The 21,896-nt window shown below is 46.2% G+C and overlaps 1 protein-coding gene across 1 annotated transcript in view; it reads right to left on the bottom strand.

The window, feature by feature from the left end:
• Nucleotides 1–21,896, bottom strand: part of LOC107124795 — a 161,361-nt gene that overhangs the window by 63,862 nt on the left and 75,603 nt on the right. Inside the window, exon 6 of the mRNA XM_015428304.1 lies at nt 18,753–18,797. Within this exon, the coding sequence (XP_015283790.1) occupies nt 18,753–18,797 (45 nt within the window). The remainder of the gene's footprint in view (nt 1–18,752; nt 18,798–21,896) is intronic.

The raw sequence follows: 21,896 nt of genomic DNA, 5'->3' as shown, positions 1-21,896 counted from the left end.
TTCAGCAGGGTCTTTGTCGTCTGGAGGGCAACTGTACTGGCGGAGGTTGGGAACTCATTGTCTAGCTATGTCTGTGCAACGAGCACATTATTAAGACGCTCTCAAAAGCTTTTGGAATGATCAAAAGGCACCTGCACTGTGTTGCCCTTTAATACTTCAGACACTGGTCATCGAAATCAAGCAAAAAGTCCACTCTGACACACAAAAACTCCTTGACTGAATGATATCACAAAGGCCTGGCAGGCCTCGAAGCCTAAGACATCCAGTATGGTGAGCTGTCAGTCTGACTTTCCCCCCCTGAACTAGCTCACGTGAGCAGGAAATGCCCAACTCCTTGGTAATGAAAAACAGGCACCTCGAGCTCACGTGGAAATTGGGAATCCTTATGGGAAAACTCTTCACATTCTCATGCAGAGACCTGACGTGGTGAAACTAGTCGTAGTTCTAAAAAAAGTCATCTCCAGCATGGTATGGCTATACAGCCAGATATCAGAGAACTCCAAGCTACTGTTTCCTCATACAGAGCCCGAGAACTGACATTTATTTATATTTATCCATTTATTAAAATGTTTCTACCCCAGCTCTCCTCTTGGTTCAACGTGGCTATAGTTAAAACATCCCCAGCTAAAATCAAGATCCAATAATAAGCCCCAAATCTCTCCTCACCCTTCCCCCCTTCAATAATACAAAGCAAAACACAGGGAGGGAAAAATTCCACTGTGCCAACCCAACAATGAGACTCACAGTTGTACTCAGTGCTGACACAGGCTGGAACAACCAACACCAGACAGTTGTCCTTCTACTTCTTCATTCCACCTGCTAGAACTAGCAAGGCGACCACAAGCACCTTATTTATTCAAAAGGAAGAAAAATCCTGTATGTGCGGTGACCCATCCCAAATACTATGTGCACACAGAAAATATTATATGACATAGCTGTAACTTATGTGTAAATGTAAAGTGACCCCCTTCCTTCTTTTGATGGCATACCTAGGAAAACCCTCTACTCTTGCCTTTGAGTAAATACAATGCTATACAATGAAGTCAGGGTTGCTAGCTGATTAGCCTTCCTGTGCCTTTCAACAGCAGCCCGGAAGCAGCTTCAAGTAGGCGAAGCTTTCCAAAGTATGGACATAAACATCATCTCTTGCTAACATCTGTACACCAGTCTGCTGTTAAAGACGTCACCACATTTGGCAATCCTAAAGTCAGCTCAGATACGGATTCCAAAATACTTAGAAGGAAACTGAACAAAGTTTGAGTTCAGTGGCACCTTTAAGACCAGCAAAGGTTTATCCAAGGTATAAGCTTTCATGTGCATGCAGACTTCTTCAGGCACAGTGAAACAGGACATCCTCAACCATTACATATAGGTAGAGAGAGGGTGTGTGTGTGTGGGGGGGGTTAGGAAGGGCTAGTTAGAGTCACGATGCATAAGGAACTGGACGATCATCGCTGAGATTGGATTAAATTGGTTGGTAAAATCGGTGAATAGCAGTAAATTAGCATACAAACCCAAGAGTTAACAGATATGAGAACTGAGTTTGAGTCCAGGGACACCTCCAAGACCAACGAAGTTCAATTTTGGGTCTAAGCAAGAACCTGAAAACTTAGCCTGTGTAGATGGAAACCAACACTTTTGTTTCTTGGAAGTTTAGCGTTCAAGCTGAAAGTGGGTATTTGCTTGCTGATGTCTACAGCCTGATATGATTTCTACAGGCTACACAATATGAACACATAAATGCACGAAGCTACCTTATACTGAAGCCGACCCTTGGTCCATCAAGGTCAGTACCGTCTCCTCCGAGTGGCAGAGGCTCTTCAGAGTCAGAGCTCTTTCACATCACCTACTACCCGATCCTTTTAACTGTTGATACAGGGAATTGAACCTGGGACCTTCTACATGCCAAGCAGATGCTCTACCAGTGAGCCATGATTTCTAACGAGTTGAGTCTGGGTTCCCCAGGGAACTGCATTGCGAGAGTCTGCAGGGGCTCAGTTCTGCTCAGGGCTGAATCATGGAGGGAAGGAGACCTCCCACACCCCAGCTATGGCTGCAATGGACAGGCAAGGCTTGCCCAGCACCCAGCCACACAGTGGCCTTCTGCCAAGCTAGGGGGAGGCTAGGTGCTTCACCCATCCTGCCCAACACTATAGCTCAGCACGGAGCCAGCTAAACCTTCCCCTGCTAGACTGGGCTTTGGAGGGATGGTAGAACATCCCTGTGCCCAGCAGTTGCTGCCAATGATTGGCGAGGTTTGCTGAGCTCCGTGGTGGGCTTAGGGGTAGCTAGGAGGTTGCCGGTGGCTTCTCCCATCATTCCCAAACCCACAACTGATCAGGGAGCTGCAGAAATTTCCCCTCACAGAACTCTGTGCTCTGGAGAGTCTGCAGTACGACTCTATGCCTCTGCTATTGCTGCAAAAGATTGGCAAGGCTTGCCTGTCTCTGAGCTCCATTGTAGGCCTTAGGGTAGTTTGGGAATTGCCAGTTGCTTCACCTACAACCTACAAGAACTTGTGGGAACTCAATGAAATTTCTGAGCAGTTTGGGTTAGAACAGATAAAAGGAAGTCCTTCTTCACCCAAAGAGTGATTAAGACATGGAATTCACCGCCACAGGAGGTAGCGGCGGCTACAAGCATGGACGGCTTCAAGAGGGGGATTAGATAAGCATATGGAGCAGAGGTCCATCCGTGGCTATTAACTACAAGGTATAGATAGGAATGCTCTGTATTCTTGGTGCTTGCAAGGGGCAACAGTGGGAGGGCTTCTAGTGTCCTGGCCCCACTGGTGGACCTCCTGATGGCACTTGGTATTTTCAGCCACTGTGTGACAGAGTGTTGGAGTGGATGGGCCATTGCTTTGCAGGCCCTGCTGTAGCTCCCCACACGTAGCTCCCCAGTGGCAACTGCAAAAGACATGGGAGGCTTGCCTCATTCTGTACTCCAGAGGGGTCTTCAGGCTAGCTATGGGGATGCTGGGTGTGTTCCTGATGATCAGAAACCCTACAGCACCACCCAAACCCACCCCCATTGAGCAAAGGGCAGAAGAGCACGATGGGGGCTCCCTGTACAAAGTGACTGCTACAAAAGACCAGCCAGGCTTGCCTAGATCTCTATTCTATAGTGCTCTTCAGGCTAGCTAGCGGGAAGTCCGGTGCTTTCCAAACCATTCATAATCCTACAACCATGCTGGCAGCTACCCAAGCCTCCCCCTGCCAAGCACTGGGCTCCGGTGGGACGGCGATCCCTTCCCGTGCCCAGCTATTGCTGCCCCAAATTGGAAAGGCTTCCCTGGCTCCCTGCCCCACAGTGGGCTGCAGGGTAGTGAGGTGGTCGCTGTTGGCTTCACCCACCACCCACAACATCGGCACGCACCAGGGAGCCACCCAAAGCTTCTCCAACGGAGAGCTGGTCTTCGGAGAGACTATGATCGCTCCTGTGCTCAGCTTAGGATGCAAAAGACCTGCAAGGAATGTCTGGTTCCTTGCCCCTATAGTGGTCTTCAGACTAGCTAGGGGAATGCCGGGGGCTTTCCCCACCATGCACAACCCTACAACACAACAGAGAGGAGAGTCACACAAGCCCACCCGTGCTCAGCACTGGAGACCGTAGGGACTGTGGTAGCTCCCTGTAACTGGCTATTGCCACTAAATGTCTGGAAGCTTTCCCTGGCTCCCTGCCCCACGGTGGCCTTCAGAGCAGCTAGGGGGTTGCTGGGTGCTTCAGGAATTGCTCCCCAACCCCAACGTTCAGCGGGGAGCCACCCAAGACTTCCCCTACAGACTGCTGGTCTTTGGAGAGACGACAGTAGCTCTCTGCGCCCTGGTCGTAGCGGCAAAAGAACTGCAAGGCTTGCCCGACTCCCTTCCCCATAGCAGACTTCAGGCTAGATAGGAGGACGCCTGGTGCAGCATCTCCCATCATTCACAACCTGACAACACTGCAGGGAGCCCCCCAAACCTTCCCCCTGCTCAGCACCGGGCTTGGGAAGGGACTGCGGTAGCCCCCTACACCCAGCTGCTGCTGCTGCTGCTGCAAAAGATCGGAAAGGTTTGTCTGGCGCACTGTTCCGTGGTCAGCCTCAGGCTAGCTAGGGGGTTGCCGGGTGCTTCAGCCCCCATTCGCAGCACTGCAGTCCAACGGGGAGCCAGCGAAGCCAGCCGCGGCATAGAGCTGGGCTTCTCGGGGACTGCCATCCCCCTCTGCAGCAAAACGGCCTGCCTGGCTGCCCAGCCCCCTACTCTGTAATGGTACTGCAGTCCAACGGGGAGCCAGCGAAGCCATCCGCGGCATAGAGCCGGGCTTCTCGGGGACTGCCATCCCCCTCTGCAGCCAGCTATTGCATCAAAACGGCCTGCCTGGCTGGCCAGCCCCCTACTCTGTAATGGTCTTCAGAGTAGCTAGGGGGATGCTGATTGCTTTACCCCTCCCATTCCCAACCCTGTAATGTGGCCAAGAGTGACCCAACCCCCCCCCTGCACAGCACTGGGCTTCGGAGACCTGCTTGCCTCCCCGTGACCAGCGATAGCTGCAAAAGAACTGCAAGGCTTCCCTGGCTCTGTGGTGAGCATCAGGATAGTCAGGGGGATGCCCGGGGCTTCGGCCATTGTTCCCAACACCCCCATTCAGCGGGGAGCCACCCAACCCTTCCCCTACAGACTGCTGTCTTTGGAGAGGCTGTGGTAGCTCCCTGCGCCCCAGCGATTGCCACAAAAGACCCGCAAGCCTTCCTAGCTCTCCTCGCCATAGTGGTCTCCGGTGCTAGCTAGGGGGGTGCCAGGCACTTCCCCGATCATTCACAATCCTACACCACCCCAGGTGGCCAGCCAAACCCACTGTTGCTCAGAACGTGGTAGTGGGGGGACTGTGGTCGTTCCCCGCACCCAGCTCTTGCCCCAAGGGATCTCCAAGGCTTGCCTGGTCCCCTACTCCTAAGTGAACTACGGGCTAGCTATGGGGATGCCGAGGGCTCTACAACACCGCAGGCAGCCCACCAAACCCGCCGCTGCTGAGCACTGGGCTCCGGGCAAAGCGCAGTAGCTCCCCACACCCAGCTATTGCCACAAAGGTTCTGCAAGGGCAGCCTGGATCCCTGCTCCCTGGTGGCTTTGGGGCAGCTAGGAGGCTGCTGGGTGCTTCAGCCATCATTCACAATGCCGCAGCTCTGCAGGGAGCCAGCCAAACCTTCCTTTGCTTGGCACTGGGCCCCGGAGGGACGGCTGCAGCTCCCCGTGCCCCAGCTATGGCTGCAAAAGATCTGCAAGGCTTGCCTGCCTCCCTACTCCATGGTGGGCTACAGGCAAGCTGGGGGGATGCTGGGTGCTTTTCTGATCATTCACAGAAATACAACCCTGCAGGGAGCCCGCCAAACCTTCCTTTGCTTGGCACTGGGCTCCGGAGGGACTGCGGTAGCTCCCCGTGCACCAGCTATGGCTGTGAAAGATCTGCAAGGCTTCCCTAGCTCCCTGCTCCATGGTGGGCTACAGGCTAGCTAGCGGGTTGCCGGGTGCTTCAGCTACCATTCACAACGCTACAGTTTGGCAAGGAGCCACCCCAAACCCCCCTTTGCTTAGCACTGGCCTCCGGAGGGATTGTGGTAGCTCCCCGTGCACCAGCTATGGCTGCGAAAGATCTGCAAGGCTTGCCTGGCTCCCTGCTCCATGGTGGGCTACAGGCTAGCTAGGGGGATGCTGGTTGCTCCCCCCCCATCGCAACTGTACAACCATGCAGGGAGCCTGCCAAACCTTCCTTCGCTTAGCACTGGGCTCCGGAGTGATGGCGGTAGCTCCCCGTGCCCCAGCTATTGCTGCAAAAGATCTGCAAGGCTTGCATGGCTCCCTGCTCCAAGATGGGCTTCAGGTGAGCTGGGGGGATGCCGGTTGCTTTCCTGAGCATTCACAGCAATACAACAACGCAGGCGGCCGCCAAAGCCTTCCCCTGCTCAGCAAGGGGATTTGGAAGGGTTGCGGTAGCCTAGCTACTGCAGTGAAAGATCTGCAAGGCTTGCATGGCTCCCTGCTCCAAGATGGGCTTCAGGTGAGCTGGGGGGATGCCGGTTGCTTTCCTGAGCATTCACAGCAATACAACAACGCAGGCGGCCGCCAAAGCCTTCCCCTGCTCAGCAAGGGGATTTGGAAGGGTTGCGGTAGCCTAGCTACTGCAGTGAAAGATCTGCAAGGCTTGCCTGGTTCCCTGCTCCATGGTGGCCTTCTGGCTTCCTAGGGGGATACCAGGTGCTTTCCCCACCCTTTGCAACCATACAACCATGCGGGGAGTCAGCCAAACCGACCTTTCCTTAGCACTGGGCTCCGGAGGGATGGTGGTACCTCCCTGTGCCCCAGCTATGGCTGCAAAAGATCTGCAAAGCTTGCCTGGATCCCTGCTCCATGGTGGGCTTCTGGCTAGCCAGGGGAATGCCCGTTCCCCCCCCTACCTATTGCAACCGTACAATCATGCAGGGAGCCACCCGAGCCTTCCTCAGCTCAGCACTGGGCTTCGGAGGGACTGCGGTCTCTCCCTGTGCCTCAGCTACTGCTGCCAAAGATCTGAAAGGCTTGCCTGGCTCCCTGCTCCACAGGGGGCTTCAAGTAAGCTAGCGGGCCACCGGGTGCTTCAGCTCCCATTCACAACACTACAGTTTGGCAAGGAGCCACCCCAAACCCTCCCTTGCTTAGCACTGGGCTCCGGAGGGATGGCAGTAGCTTCTGTGCCCCAGCTATGGCCGTGAAAGACCGGCAAGGCTTCCCTAGCTGAGCCCCCTGCTCCATGGTGGGCTACAGGTGAGCTGGGGGAGCTGCTGGGTGCTTTTCTAATTCACAGCCATACAACAATGCAGGTGGCCGCCAAAGCCTTTCCCTGCTCAGCAAGGGGATTTGGAGGGATTGCAATAGCCTAGCTATGGCTGTGAAAGATCTGCAAGGCTTGCCTGGCTCCCTGCTCCATGGTGGCCTTCTGGCTAGCTAGGGGGATACTGGTTGCTTTCCCCACCTATTGGAACCGTACAACCCTGTGGGGAGCCAGCCAAACCTTCCTTTGCTTAGCACTGGGCTCCAGAGGGACCGTGGCAGCTCCCCGTGCCCCAGCTATGGCTGTGAAAGATCTGCAAGGCTTGCCTGGCTCCCTGCTCCATGGTGGGCTACAGGCGAGCTGGGGGGGGGGATGCTGGGTGCTTGCCTGATCCTTTGCAGCAATGCAGGCGGCCGCTAAAGCTTTCCCCTGCTCAGCAAGGGGATTTGGAGGGATCGCGGTAGCCTAGCTATTGCTGCCAAAGATCTGCAAGGCTTGCCTGGCTCCCTGCTCCATGGTGGCCCTCTGGCTAGCTAGGGGGATGCCGGTTGCTTTCCCTGCTGTTTTCAACCATGCAGGGAGCCACTCGAACCTTCCCCAGCTCAGCACTGGGCTTTGGAGGGACTGCGGTCTCCCCCCGTGTCTCAGCTACTGCTGCCAAAGATCTGAAAGGCTTGCCTGGCTGCCTGCTCCACAGGGGGCTTCAGGCTAGCTAGCGGGTTGCCGGGTTCTTCAGCTACCATTCACAACACTGCAGTTTGGCAAGGAGCCACCCCAAACCCTCCTTTGCTTAGCACTGGGCTCCGGAGGGATGGCGGTAGCTCCCGGTGCCCCAGCTATGGCCGTGAAAGACCAGAAAGGCTTCCCTAGCTCCCTGCCCTATGGTGGGCTACAGGCGAGCTGGGGGGAGCTGCTGGGTGCTTTTCTAATTCACAGCCATACAACAATGCAGGTGGCAGCCAAAGCCTTCTCCTGCTCAGCAAGGGGATTCAGAGGGATTGCGATAGCCTAGCTATGGCTGCAAAAGATCTGCAAGGCTTGCCTGGCTCCCTGCTCCATGGTGGGCTACAGGGAAACTAGGGGGATGCCGGATACTTTCCCCACCATTTGCAACCGTACAACCGTGCAGGGGACCACCCAAGCCTTCCCCAGCTCAGCACTGGGCTTTGGAGGGACTGCGGTCTCCCCCCGTACCTCAGCTACTGCTGCCAAAGATCTGAAAGGCATGCCTGGCTCCCAGCTCCACAGGGGGTTTCAGGTAAGCTAGCGGGTTGCCGGCAGTGTTCGCTCTAAGCTGAGTTAGTGTGAGCTAGCTCACAATTTTTGAGCCTCTGGCTCACACATTTTTGTCTTGGCTCAGGAAGGATGGGGCTCCAGAGCAAACTAGTTTATCCAGCAGCCAGATCTCTTGCTCACAACTTTAATGCCATTAGCTCACAAAGTAGAATTTTCGCTCACAAGACTCCCCAGCTTAGAGGGAACATTGGTTGCCGGCTGCTTCAGCTACCATTCACAGCACAGCAGTTTGGCAAGGAGTCACCCCAAACCCTCCTTTGCTTAGCACAGGGCTTTGGAGGGGTGGTGGTAGCTCCCTGTGCCCCAGCTATGGCTGTGAAAGATCAGCAAGGCTTCCCTAGCTCCCTGCTCCATAGTGGGCTACAGGCAAGCTAGGGGGCTGCTGGGTGCTTTTTCGATCACTCGCTACTGTACAACACCGCGGGTGGCCAACCAAGCTCACCTCTGCTTAGCACTGGGCACCAGGGGAAATGGGGCACCTCCCTACACCCAGCTATTGCTGCCAAAGATCAGCAGAGCTCCCCTAGCTCCCCACCCCGTAGTGGTCTTCAGGCTAGCTAGGAAGATGCCGGGGGTTCTCCCGATCCTCCACAACCCGACAACACTGCTGGGAGCCACCCAAACCTTCCGCTGCTCAGCACTGGGCTTCACTGGGACTCTGGTAGTCCCCCGTGGCCCAGCTCTTGCCACAAAAGATCTGACTCTGAAAGACTTGGGTGGCTCCCTGCTCCGTGGTGGGATTCAGTGTGGTTCAGGGGTTGCCGGGGGCTCTTCCAGTCATTTACAACACTGCAGCTCGGCAGGGACCAACCAAAGCCTTTCCTTTGGGCTTCAGAGGGATCGGGGCAGCTCCCTGTTGCCTAGCTATTACTGCAAAAGGCCTGGAGGGCTTGCTTGGCTGCCTGCTCCGAAGTGGTCTGCAGGCTAGCTACGGGAATGCCAGGTGCTTTCCCCAGCATTCACTACTTGCCAATCTCTTCCTCTGCTCAGCACTGGGCTTCGGAAGGATTGCGGTTGCTCCTTGTTGCTTAGCTATTGCCGCAAAGGATCTGCAATGGTTGCCTGGCTCCTTGCCCCGCGGTAGGCGACAGGCTACCTGGAGGGATGCCAGGTGCTTTCTGTACCGCTCACAACCCCACAAGTCTGCAAGGAGCCCCTCCAAGCCTTCCCCTGCTCAGTACTGGGCTTCGGAGGGACAGCGGCCCCTCCGTGCACCCAGCTATTGCTGCAAAAGAATGGGAAGGCTTGCCTGGCTCCCTGCTGGGTGGTGGGTTACAGGGTAGCTAGGAGTGAATGCCAGCTCTACCATTCAGGAGGGAACCACAGAAACCATCCGCTGTGTAGCTTCGGAGGGACTGCAGTAGCTCCCTGTTCCCAACTATTACTGGAAAAGACCTGTACGGCTTGCCCTGGCTCCCTAATCCATAGTGGTTTTCAGGCTAGCTAGGGGGATCCCGGGTGCATTTCTGATCACTCACCACAATACAGCCCTTCAGAGAGCCACCCAAACCTTCCTCGGCTCAGCACTGGGCTTTCAAAGGAACTGCGGTCCCTGCCTATGCCCTAGCTATTGCTGCAAAAGATCAGAAAAAGCTTGCCTAGGTGCCTGCTCTGTGATGGGAATTGGGGCAGCTAGGGGGTTGCCGGATGCTTTAGTCAGTTTTCTGAATCCCACAGGTTAGCAGGGAGCCAAGCAAAGCTGTTGCTGCAGAGATCTGGGATTCAGACAGACTATGGTAGCTGCCTATGCCCCAGCTATTGCTGCAAAAGATCTGCAAGGCTTTCCTGGCTCCCTGCTCCATAGTGGTCTTCACACTAGCTAGGGGGATGGCGAGTGCATCTCCAAAAATTCAACAACTCTAGAATTCAGGAGAGTGCCACAGAAACTATCCACTGCTCATCCCTGGGCTTCGGAGAGACTATGGTAGCTGTCTGTGCTCCAGCTATTGCTGCAGAAGACCTGCAAGGCTTCCTGGCTTCCCTGATCCATAGTGGTCTTCAGGCTAGCTAGGGCGATGCCCGACACCACCATTGGGCAGGGAGCAACCTCAACCTTTCACTGCCCAGCACTGGAGTTTAGGGGGTCTATGGCAACTCCCTGTTCCCCCATTGTTGTTGTTAAAGATTTGCAATATGAGTTGACCCCCCCAATTTAACACAATGGCAGAGTTCTGATGGGGACTTCCATGCCTCTCCATGCGAGGTTAGGTTTCTGGCATGATTGGGGCACCCCTTTTGATTTAAAAACTGGATTCTGGGGTGTTGAGAAAAGCTGCTGATAGATGAAATACAATTGATACCCCTGAAGTAATTTCTAAATAATCAACCGCCATCATTAATCCCCATAACTGCAATCACAAATTCTGCTTAATAATCATGAACTAATTCAGCAATTGAACATTAAATAAATTGATCCAAAAGTAGAAAAGAAAAACCAAAGAAACGAAATGGTTATTCAACCAGGTGTAAACCACCCTGTTCCTATGAAAGATCAATTCAATTCATTAAAAAAACCATTCATTTTTCCAGCTACTGATCATAATGAAGTAAATTCAGTTATACTATGTATAGAGAAGGATGTTTGGAGAAAAAAGCTTAAATTAAAAAAATAATTAAAAACATAAATATGGCTCTAACTCCTTTAACAAAGAATGAAGGATAAAAGAAAGAAGGAAAACATTAGGAGAAATTCCACCCCCAATTAAAGTTTAAGAATGGCTTATTTTGTGAAAACCAGCAATTAAATAATGTTTAATTCCACAAATTCATTACCTCTATTTTCAGAAAAAAATAGAAATAATAAAAAACAAAACCTTTATGTTATAGGGCAGGATCTCATGCTAAATATTCATAAATGCTATTTAAGATGCATAAAAATAATGTAATAAAAGAATTATTGCTATCTTATAACCAGTAATTCCCAATATTGAAAAGAAATGTTTAAAATATGTTTAGAGGAACAAATCCACTTTTCTTACCCTTTAAATGTACAATTTTCTAGTTGCAAAGGTTGAGGTACCACTATAACATAAGAACTAGGTTATTTTTTCCTTTGAGACAAAAACATGATAAATTTGGATTATTTGTTTTAAAAGATGGAAACCACACATCTTAAAAAGGTCAGGTGTTACATTGTTGTTTTCAAAACATTCTGGCTATTTTCAGCCATGCAAAGCCACATTAGCTTTTCATAAAGGAACTCAAGGTCTTAAAATAAACCAAAACCGAGAAACAACTCTGAAGCCACCTGTTTTTTTCAATTCCCCCAGAGAGTCCCAATTTCAGAGCCTCCATTTTAGGCTTACCAAGAAAAACTGTTTTAAAAATCTTTTATTAATTGATGTAGTGAGTTCAGATTTTAATGCATATTAATTAGTACTATTGTTCCACTGACTTCCCTGTGTTTGATCTAGGTCTAAGGGACAACAGTCACCCCAGTGCTGATTCTGAGCCAAGAAATCCCTAGAACCTTCATTCATGATTCACCCCTGAACATATGAACAAATAAAAATAATACTAAGAACATTTGCAGAATACCTTTACTTCATCTCTAATTAGTCTGAACCAGACCCCCATAAATCTGTTTCTAAACTCTTAAGCTCAGTATATAATACTGACATCTAAGAAAGATATATAATACTGACATCTACAAAAGAGGGAGTGAAACTTGTGTTTCAGAAATGTAGTACTCTTCCCACTAAATATTAAAAATTACATAGGCTATAATCCAAAGAATTATCACATTTTTTAGTGTTCCAACTGTTTTGGGGGTCCCTCCAATGTGGGGATGGCAGTTATTAGAAAATTAACTTAAGCACTTGGACATATCTAAAGTAAAAAAAAAATTTGGATTCTTTGCATGTTCTTGTTTGCTTTGTTATGAAAAATGAATAAAGAGAAATTTTAAAAAAAAGAAAAAAAAAGGTAGACAGAGAGAAGAAATAATCTATTGAAGACTAACAGATGGATTCTGGCACAAACTTTCATAGGAAGGAGCCTACTTCGGCTGATATAGATTTAAATTTATGAAGTCAGATTGTACCCGTGAAATTAATTTATCCATCTGTTAGGTGCTCATGGGCCATTTTTGCTGTAACTGCCTAATTTCTCTTCCTCTGATAATTAGAAAGAATATCAATAAGTGGAGAGAAAGAATAAGAGAAACAAGTGGATAGGGAAAAGGAATATCTAGTAGACTGAAGGTAATACAGATGATTAATGGATTAAAGAATGAATAAGCGAAAATTGTTATGGACAGAGACAGAAAAACACATGGCAGATAGATGTATATGTGCCATGGATAGACAGATTTTCTGAATGAGCAAATAGTTAAAAATTTATATTTCCCATTTTGTATAGAAGCCTTTTGTCCATTAAAGAATATAATAAGAAATTGGTAAGGGACAGCCATCCTGTATTCCCCAGTAAATCTGCAGAATTTAATTTTGTATAAACTCTCCAAAGGCATTATAATTGCAAAACTCTAACACAGTAAAAATGTGTGTCTATGTGGGAGGCAATGTCCTCGCCAAAGAGAAATCTTATCTCTTAGGGTTGAGAGAAATTAGTTTGAATTAGAAGAATATTAATTTACCTGATGTAACGGTCACCAGGGTCCCCTGGCCCCAGTAGCCGAATCCGTAGTACACACTAATATAAGTTCCCGGTGATCTTGTACCTAATCAGTTATTAGTAGACTTACATAGTCACTAACAACAGGAATGTATATCAAAAAGATCTAGTACTAAATTTTGGCGCGTCTTCTATTTTAAGGAGAGTAAATGCATTTTCTACAGTTACTTGAGTCCCTTTAAATGTACTATTTTTGTTTTTTTCACATTTTAGAAAAAGTCTGACAAAGTGTTTTCATACTGGGGAAAAATGCGTTTGTAGACTTTTTATGAAATGTATAGAATATATAGTACAATATTTTCAGGGAACAGGAGAGCCACAGAAACTATATAGTTCCTACTTGAAAGAAATGCTAAGAATGATCTGAGTTTCCAATTTGTGACCCAGATGGAAAAATTCAGTTCTCACTGAAGCTCATGGAGAGCATTCCAGTGGATCCAATGGAAACTGTATTGGCCTAACAATAATTACAAAGAAAATCATTCCAACTGAGCATATTCCAAAAAAATAATTTAAGTTTTACCTGTTGTAACGGTGACAAGGGTCCCTTTTCCCCAGTAGTCGAACCAGTCACACTGGGAGATATACATAGGGATCCAATACAAAAACCTATTCTGCCCACCAGTTAATTGATTAATTCATTTGGTGCCCCATTGAACATAGTGGGGCTTATTTCTGAATAAGAATTACTTGGGCTGGGTTTTACACCCCTGTCTTAAATCTTAATCCTAAATGTATGTTTGAAAGTGATTTATAACATTTCAAATTAAACGTACCCTTTCCCATGTACACAGGTTTAGGATTATTTTAAGATTATGTCACCTCAAATAAATACATTCAAATTGCATTTCTAGATTGGACCAAAGGTCCAGTCTGGCCATTTATCCCCAGCAAGATGCCAATCCCACTGAACATGGCTCCAATAGGAACTTTAAGACCCCCAAAGTAAAAATGGGAAAGACCGATTTTTCAAAAGAGTCACTTCAAAAAATAAAGGAAACTTTCTGTTAAATGCTAACAGGCTTAAAAGGAATTAAAATCTTACCTGAAGTGACGGTGACCATAGTCCCTTTCCCCCAGTAGTAGAAATAGTCACATTGTCTAATCCCTTTCTACACCACGCACAAAAACTTAATGATGGCTATATCTATCCTTTGCAGCCCTCCAAATTATCTCTCAAATCGTAGTTTTCAGGCCTATACAGGCATTAAATTAGGTGGAAACAATTGTCCGGACATATACAATATTAATGAAGAATTAAGGGACATAAATTCACCATTAATCTATTTAAATCATAAATGAGACTGATCTACAATTAAACCTGTATTTTTAGTTTAGACTTGTCTTATTTAAAGGCAGTAGGTATTCTGGAGTAAATAGATTGAGAAAGGTGGTCAAAGGGAGCAGCCGGAACTATCATAGAGTCTATTTGCCAACCTCTCAAAACCCCCCAAAACTTGCACAAAATTCTAAAAAGCACACCAGACAGAATTAAGCAAGGAGATTGGACTTACCACTGGTTACTGTCACCAAGGTTCCTTTGCCCCAGTAGTCGAAAGCATAGTAGTCACAGTGGTCTTAATTCCCATCTTAGGTGTCTAAAAACATTGTTCCCTGAGCTCAAGACACTAGAGATCCCATCTGTCTAGTGGTCCTTGCCTTGTAAATTATCTCTCAGAGAAACAAGTTTACTCCCCCCCCTCTTTTTTAAAAATAAAGATTACATTGTCTTGGTCTAACATACAATGTGGTTTGTGGGGACCCTAAGAAAACTACCTTGTTTTCAAAAGCTTCAAAAAATGTTTACATAGTGAAGAAGATCTGCTAATTTTGCCGACTAGACTAGATATTTGAATCCACAAGAAACACACAATGGAAAGAGAGGAGAAAATCTTTACCTGAAGTCACGGTCACCGTGGTCCCTTGGCCCCAATAATCAAAGCGAGCATAGTAATCACATTGATTACTCTGCTATTGACATGTGAACAATAACCAAAGACTATGGCTATACCACAGGCCACCAGTGAGGTGATATTAAGAGAATTTAAAAAAAAAACACCACACACAGTCTGACAATGAACTCAGCAGAAAAACATTTCTGTATTTTCTAGTTTACCACTTTGACTATCAGTGTTATGATTTCTTCCATTTATCAGTTGTGTGTCCCCCAAACATATTTCTGGATGTTGAATGTACTGTTGGGGGGTGGAAGTAATCTAAATTTCTTCAATACAAACATTGACATAATAAAAACTACATCTATAGTTCTTGCATCCTAATTGTAAACCTATTTGCTTAGCAGTCAGCCCCAGTAATTCCAATGGGAAATTATTTCTATATAGATTTACTTAAAATCAATGGACCTTTCTCCAGCATTGATGTGGCTAAAACCGGGATGATTTCTAAAAGCCGGTTCAGCTTAGATTTAAGTTGCAATAGGCTATTCATTTCAAGGAGATTAGATTGGCCTCAAATATCTAGTCCTGGGGACTACATTGTACAACCATATATATATATTTCAAGTTACAGTTTACTGAGATATGGAACCTGAATATTCAATAGTCATGGAATCTGACATTTTCACGTTATCTGCTTTTAAGTTATATCTGCAATCTGCAATCATATTATCTGCTTTTAAATTATGTCTGCATTTTCACTGAAATAACAACAGAGGTTAATATTTATTTTTATATAGGTGAGATCCAAAGCTAAGTAATCAAGAAACTTTGCTGACATAGATTTTGGGGGCAAATCTAAGAGTTAAGAACAAACATTTCAAGACAGCTTTCTACAGGTTGAAATAAGTCATAGGAATGGTTACCTGTTGTGACTGTGACAAGGGTCCCTTTCCCCCAATAGTCAAAGTAGTCGTAGTAGCACGCTATACAATGTGCTACTGAGAGGTGCACAAAATCTTACTTAGAACTAGTTAACGGATCTGGCCATTTACAGCGCAGCAAAAGAGAAATATATTTTTACCTGTTGTGACTGTGACGAGGGTCCCTTGTCCCCAGTAGTCAAAGTATCCATAGTAGCACACTACTCAGTTGTCTACTATGAGGTGTACAAAATCCTACTTAGAAGTAGTGAATGGGTCTGGTTCTTTAAATCACCACAAAAAAGAAGGTTTTCTTTTTACCTGTTGTGACTGTGACGAGGGTCCCTTGTCCCCAGTAGTCGAAGTAGCACACTACTCAATTGTCTACTAGGAGGTGTACAAAATCCTACTTAGAAGTGATTAATGGGTCTTGTTCTTTAAAGGACCCCCCAAAGAGAAGGATTTTTTTTACCTGTTGTGACTGTGACAAGGGTCCCTTGTCCCCAGTAGTCGAAGTAGACGTTGCACAACACTGATTTCTCTATTGACTGGTGTGCAAAATCCTACTTCATTAATGGATCTGGCCCAATATGATAGTATAGACAGATACCACTGGTTGAAGATTTTTTTTAACCTGCTGAGACTAAAACTTGGGTTCCTTGCCCCCAGTCATCAAAGTAGCAATACTGATTAATGCCCTTCTTCTGAGTGATCTAAGCCATTATTTCCTTGAGTCCTTGAACTCACAAAATAAAGTCTGAGATCAGATACCTTGGGCACCTCGGAAAAAGTAACTCTTACAAAAATATATCCGGCGGCATCTTCACCACTAACAGATTTATTACGGCATAAAGTTTCCCCGGATGCCTTCTGCCATAAGATATTCGTTAGTCTTTAAGGTGCCACAAAACTCTTTTTAATTTTGTTAAATCACACTAACAAGGCTAGCGTTCTGGCATCTTAAGGAGGAGAAAGACTTTTATGCTTCACAAGAATGAAACTGAGGGCTGAAGGAAGCCAGATAACAACAGCAGGAAAAACTTCAAATTTGATTGTTTATATATTAAAAAAAAGAATACCGTTTCAAGCAAAAGAATACAATCATACACATATTTTTACCTGATGTGACGGTCACTAGGGTGCCTTGTCCCCAGTAGTCCAGTCCCCAGTTATCACACTGGTTAACTCCCTTTTCAGTAACATACAAAAAGCTGCCTGGCGGCTTTTGTACGGAACTGGACAGCTTTCAGCATGAAATAAATGCCCACATTCTATGGCTGAAACCCAAGGCACAGGTAGAGCGGCTTTTGGAGGACTTATTCATAACTAAGAGTCTTTAGACTTGGGACTGATGTTTCCAGCTTTGAAATAACCCCCATGACATACCTGATTCACTGTCTCTCTCATTTGTTTCACTAAAATTTACAGGCCATAATCTGGTGCAGCCCTGTTGGTGTTCATATGCCTTCTCTAACTCAAACACGTTGTGAATTGCAGATTTAGGACCCCCGGAACGAGTTGTTTCCCTTTAAAAAATGGCATTTTACCTTAAAACACAGGAAATCTACCACCAGGCTTCTGATTTTTCTAAACCTCAGATTGCAGAAAGGGAACAGAAAAGACTCGTATTCAGAAGTATGGAGCAGGGAACAACAACAAAAAAATCATTCATGCTAGGTTAATCTGCAACAAACTGGGTTTGAGGAATAAAAATAATTACCTGAAGTGACGGTCACCATGGTCCCTTTCCCCCAGTAATCGAAGTACCAGTTGCACAGAGATACTTCTAACTAGGAATCTGGCACAAAACCTCCATGCTGTTTAGACGTTTTGGACACATGGTGTTTTTCCCAGTGAAGAAATTAACTCCCTACAGTTTGGTTCCAAAACAATCTCTCTGATCTCTTTCTAGATTTCCCAGCCCAAATCGAACTAGTTAGAACAACAGATGAGATTTCTTCCTTCTGCAGAAATCTCAAAGTTGTTTCCTTTCTTTTTTCTACTGCAGATTAATGGCATAACACTGCCCTCTTCCTTATCCATCTTTCCCCCTCTTACTTTTCAGCTTTAACCAAGAGACTTTCCCCCCAATATTCCTTTACAGACAGACTTGTAAAACTCATAAGTGCTACTTAAGAGTGGTTTTTACCTGTTTTGTTGGCAAGATAAGCATTAGATGAGATAACCCCTTTTAAACATCGTGCCAATAATTTTAAACATGTTATCTCATGGTTGAGATATCCTTTTTGAGATGCAGATTTTGGTACAATTCTGTGCAAAGGAAAATTGGAAGCAGACTTCACACGGCTCATCTCAAAGCAGCCCCAACAATTATATTTCAGATATCTTGAGATGAAATCAAAATGTGCCGAGATTAAGCAAATTAGATTAGAAAGAATCCTTACCTGATGTCACAGTCACCAGGGTCCCCTGACCCCAGTAATCAAATGGGTAGCACACTTGAATAATTCCATATTACCTCCGTACAAAAAGCTCGTTCCAGTTGCAAAAACACCTATTTCCTTTGTTTCATTTCAGGACGAAACCCTTTGGGCTACAACATTTCTGCTAAGAGTTCCCTGTGAAGCAAGACTTCCACCGAGCAAGGAGTTTTAGAACTCAAGCCACAAAAAATGAAAGACAGGGTAGGATGCATTCAAATTTTGTATCCAGGTTATAGCAATACTTTTCTATTGGCTTCACTGATTTAGTGGACAGTGTCTTTTGCTGCATACTTTCTTGGTTCCTTTCTCTTAAAAAGGCAACACTATTTTAGGCTAATTTATAAATTACGCCACAATCTTAGTCTAACTGTAAACTACCTTAGCAATTTCTTCTAAATGTAAACTACCTTAGAGATTTCTTGCAACACAGACACTAATTGTATTTTTTCTCTTCTAGCAAATACAGTCCAGATTTTAAAATATGTTTTAATCAAATCTGGCCTATGTCTATTTGTTCCAATGAAACTAAAATACACTGATATAGTACAGAAAAAAGACCAGAACAATTTTTAATTTTAACCACAAAAATAACAATTTGACCACCATTTAGCAACTTACAAGCACATGGTTTTAAAGCAAAGGCTCATGTTTTGGGTTTGCTCCTGCCACTTGGAACAAAAATATCCCAAATGGTAAACCCATAAAACCCCCTTTCAGAAAATCTTCTTTATATTTTGCATTAATAACACTGGGATCAAAGAGCAGAGTCTTACCTGATGTGACAGTGACGAGGGTGCCTTTACCCCAATAATCGAAAGCTTCCCAGTAACACAGTCACACCTTTTCCAAGCTGCTCTGTTCAAATACGCAAGGAAGAACCCAACCCAAGAAAGTCAAGAACCATACATTTCATGGTGGAAATAAGGATTGGACATTTACCTGATGTGACTGTAACCGAGGTCCCTTGTCCCCAGTAATCGAAAGCTGCCCAGTTACACAGTCACCTAACATCCAAGCTCCTCAGTTCAAATACTCATGGAAAAACCCAACCCAAGAAAGTCAAGAACTGTACATTTTGTGCTAGGAATAAGAACTTGATGGAGGGTAAAATATTTACCTGATGTGACGGTGACCAAGGTGCCTTGTCCCCAGTAACCAAAAGCATCCCAGTTGTAAATATTTCACCTAACATCCAAGCTCCTCAGTGCAAATATTCATGGAAGAACCCAACCCAAGAAAGTCAAGAACCATACATTTCATGCTAGAAACAAGAACTTGCGGGAAGGTGAGATATTTACCTGATGTGACGGTGACCAAGGTGCCTCGTCCCCAGTAATCGAAATCACCCCAGCCGTAACACAGTCACTTAATATCCAAGCTACTCAGTTCAAATACTCAACGAAGAATCCAACCCCCCATCCAACCACTGAAGAATGGATGCTGGAAATGAGGACTTGAATGTAATTTAGATATTTGCCTGGTCTAACAGTAACCAGGGTGCCTCATCCCCAGCTATCAAAAGCTGGCGAGTAGCACAGCAAATCTCCCTCCTATTGGTTCTGCCCAAAGGTACCCACTGATGCAATGGCCCCTAGGGTTAAATGGAAGACCCTGTTTAGATCAAGGGGGTCCTAGGACTTGCCTAAGACTCTAGAGAGCTTCCAAAAGTTGCGGATCAATGTTCCTTGCCCAATATGATGGCTAAAATAAATTGGAGTGGTAATCCATAGTATGCCAGACATACGGATGAACTAAAGAAACCATTGAGTGAGGCACAAATAAACCACAATAGAAAAGTGGGGGAAAGTTCCTAGTAATTTCTCCTTGAAACCCCCACCGCCAATTGATGTAACCACAACAAACAGAAGGGAAGAAATCTTTACCTGAAGTGACCGTGACCATTGTCCCTTGGCCCCAGTAATCCAAAGCATCGCCGTACTAGCACAGTTGTATCCATCCTAACTGGAACTCTACAAATACTTTGTATTCTGGGTTTTGACTTCATAGAGGAACATCACCCACATTGAGAGAGAGACATTAAAACTGTCATACCCCCCCTGTGGATACCGAATGGGAATTGTCAGTCATTTAGACTGCCTTTTAAAGCTCTAAAATAGACGTAATGATATATTCTAATGTAATATTCATTCAGGTCGCTCCCTGGGGAAGAACACCTCAGAAGTTTCTAATATTTTTGGTCAATGGCATTTGATCCATGAAAACATATTTGTCGCCATTTATCCTCTGGGGTCAAAATACCACCAGGAAATAACCTAAATGCACATTTTCTGGGGTCACCCTTCTGAAATCATGTTCGTACTGAGGAGGGCAGTGGTATAACAGTAAACAGTTAGGATAGACTGTTCTTAAGGTGGCGATTTTAACACCTGTCCTCAAAGAAATTAGGTTTAGTGAAAGATTTCAATAACGTCAAAGAAGGAAAATAAAGCACTTTACCTGATGTGACTGTGACGAGGGTCCCTTTCCCCCAGTACTGGAGGTAGCACAACACTCAACTTTTGTCCGATAGCCATGCAAAATCCTAGTTAAGATTACCTTTTGGATCTACCACCAAAATAGGGGTTCTTTTTAACCTGTTCTGACCATGTCAAGGGTATATTTTCCCAGTAGTCAGTGATGATTGTACCACTTTAATTAAACCCCCTTCAGGTTTAAGCTATCAAATGTAATCTCCTTGCATGGACAAGCTCCATTTACCTATGGAAGCTCCATTTACCAACTGGATCATGAGCAACTCCCTTTCAAGCACAACTCCACAGACAACACAATCTTAAGCATGTTTACTCAGACATCAGTCCCATTTTATTCATTGGGGCTGACCCTAGGTAAGTGTCCTTACCTGGGATTGCATCCTTAATTTATACTTGAAGCCACCCATCAGAGACCTTGATCAGAGCTAGGGATAGCCAAAAATAATCCAGGGATGAGCTCTTCTGTAAACCGAACAGTTTTGTGGAAGGGAGAATTTTGACTAAATCGCCTCATCTGTCAAAGGTACAGCAGCCCTGTCCTGGAATTTGTCTGCCCACCCTAGTTTTGAGCATTTTGGCCTGGGTTAGGAAGCAACTGAGGACCAGAAGGAACATGTTCAAAACAGGGAATCACTTACCTGAGGTTACAGTCACCAAAGTTCCTTTTCCCCAGTAGTCAAAATCTCGGTAGCACAGTTGGATGACTCTCAGTTCAAGTCCAACCTTTACTGCAACCTACAAGATGGGCTGTTCCCATGCCTCAAGGGTTCCCCCCCATTCCATTTAGTTGACTTCCCCAGTTATATAGAAGATGCTAACAACCTCTGTTGTGTTTGCCAAACTAACCTTTTCTGGTTGGAACTGTGGAAAATGCCACAATATTAGATTGTTAAACATCAGGAAACATCGTTTAGACTTACCTGTGGTCACGGTAACTGTAGTCCCTTGGCCCCAGTAATCGAAAGCATTCCCGTAGCACACTGTATGTCTTTAATAGACCTCTTCATCAAAAACAGTGCCTTCTATATTTCCTTCCAAACGGCAATTTCCCAAGCTTGCTTTGTGAGAGGGTCGCATGTCGCAGTGATGAACTCACTGCCCCAAGATGTAGTGATGGCCGCCAGCGTAGATGACTTTAAAGAGGACTACTCAAATTCATGCCTTGACCTGGGTGGCCCAGGCTAGCCTGATCTCAATCGGATCTTGGAAGCTAAGCAAGGTGGGCCTCGGTTAGTATTTGGATGGGACCACCAAGGAAGTCCAGAATTGGTACACAGAAGAAAGGGAATGGCAAATGACCTCAGTTTGTCTCTTGCCTTGAAGACCCCACAGGCTTGTCATTAGTTGTTTGTGACGTGATGACACTTTCCACCACCACCTCCACCTCCACTGCCGCCACCACCACCACCACCACCGCCACCACCG

Source organism: Gekko japonicus, unplaced genomic scaffold (genome assembly GCF_001447785.1).
Source record: "Gekko japonicus isolate JY-2015 unplaced genomic scaffold, Gekko_japonicus_V1.1 scaffold3195, whole genome shotgun sequence".
Lineage (NCBI taxonomy): Eukaryota > Metazoa > Chordata > Lepidosauria > Squamata > Gekkonidae > Gekko > Gekko japonicus.
The sequence above is the reverse complement of the archived record's forward strand: the minus strand, read 5'-3'. Positions and strand labels throughout refer to the sequence as shown.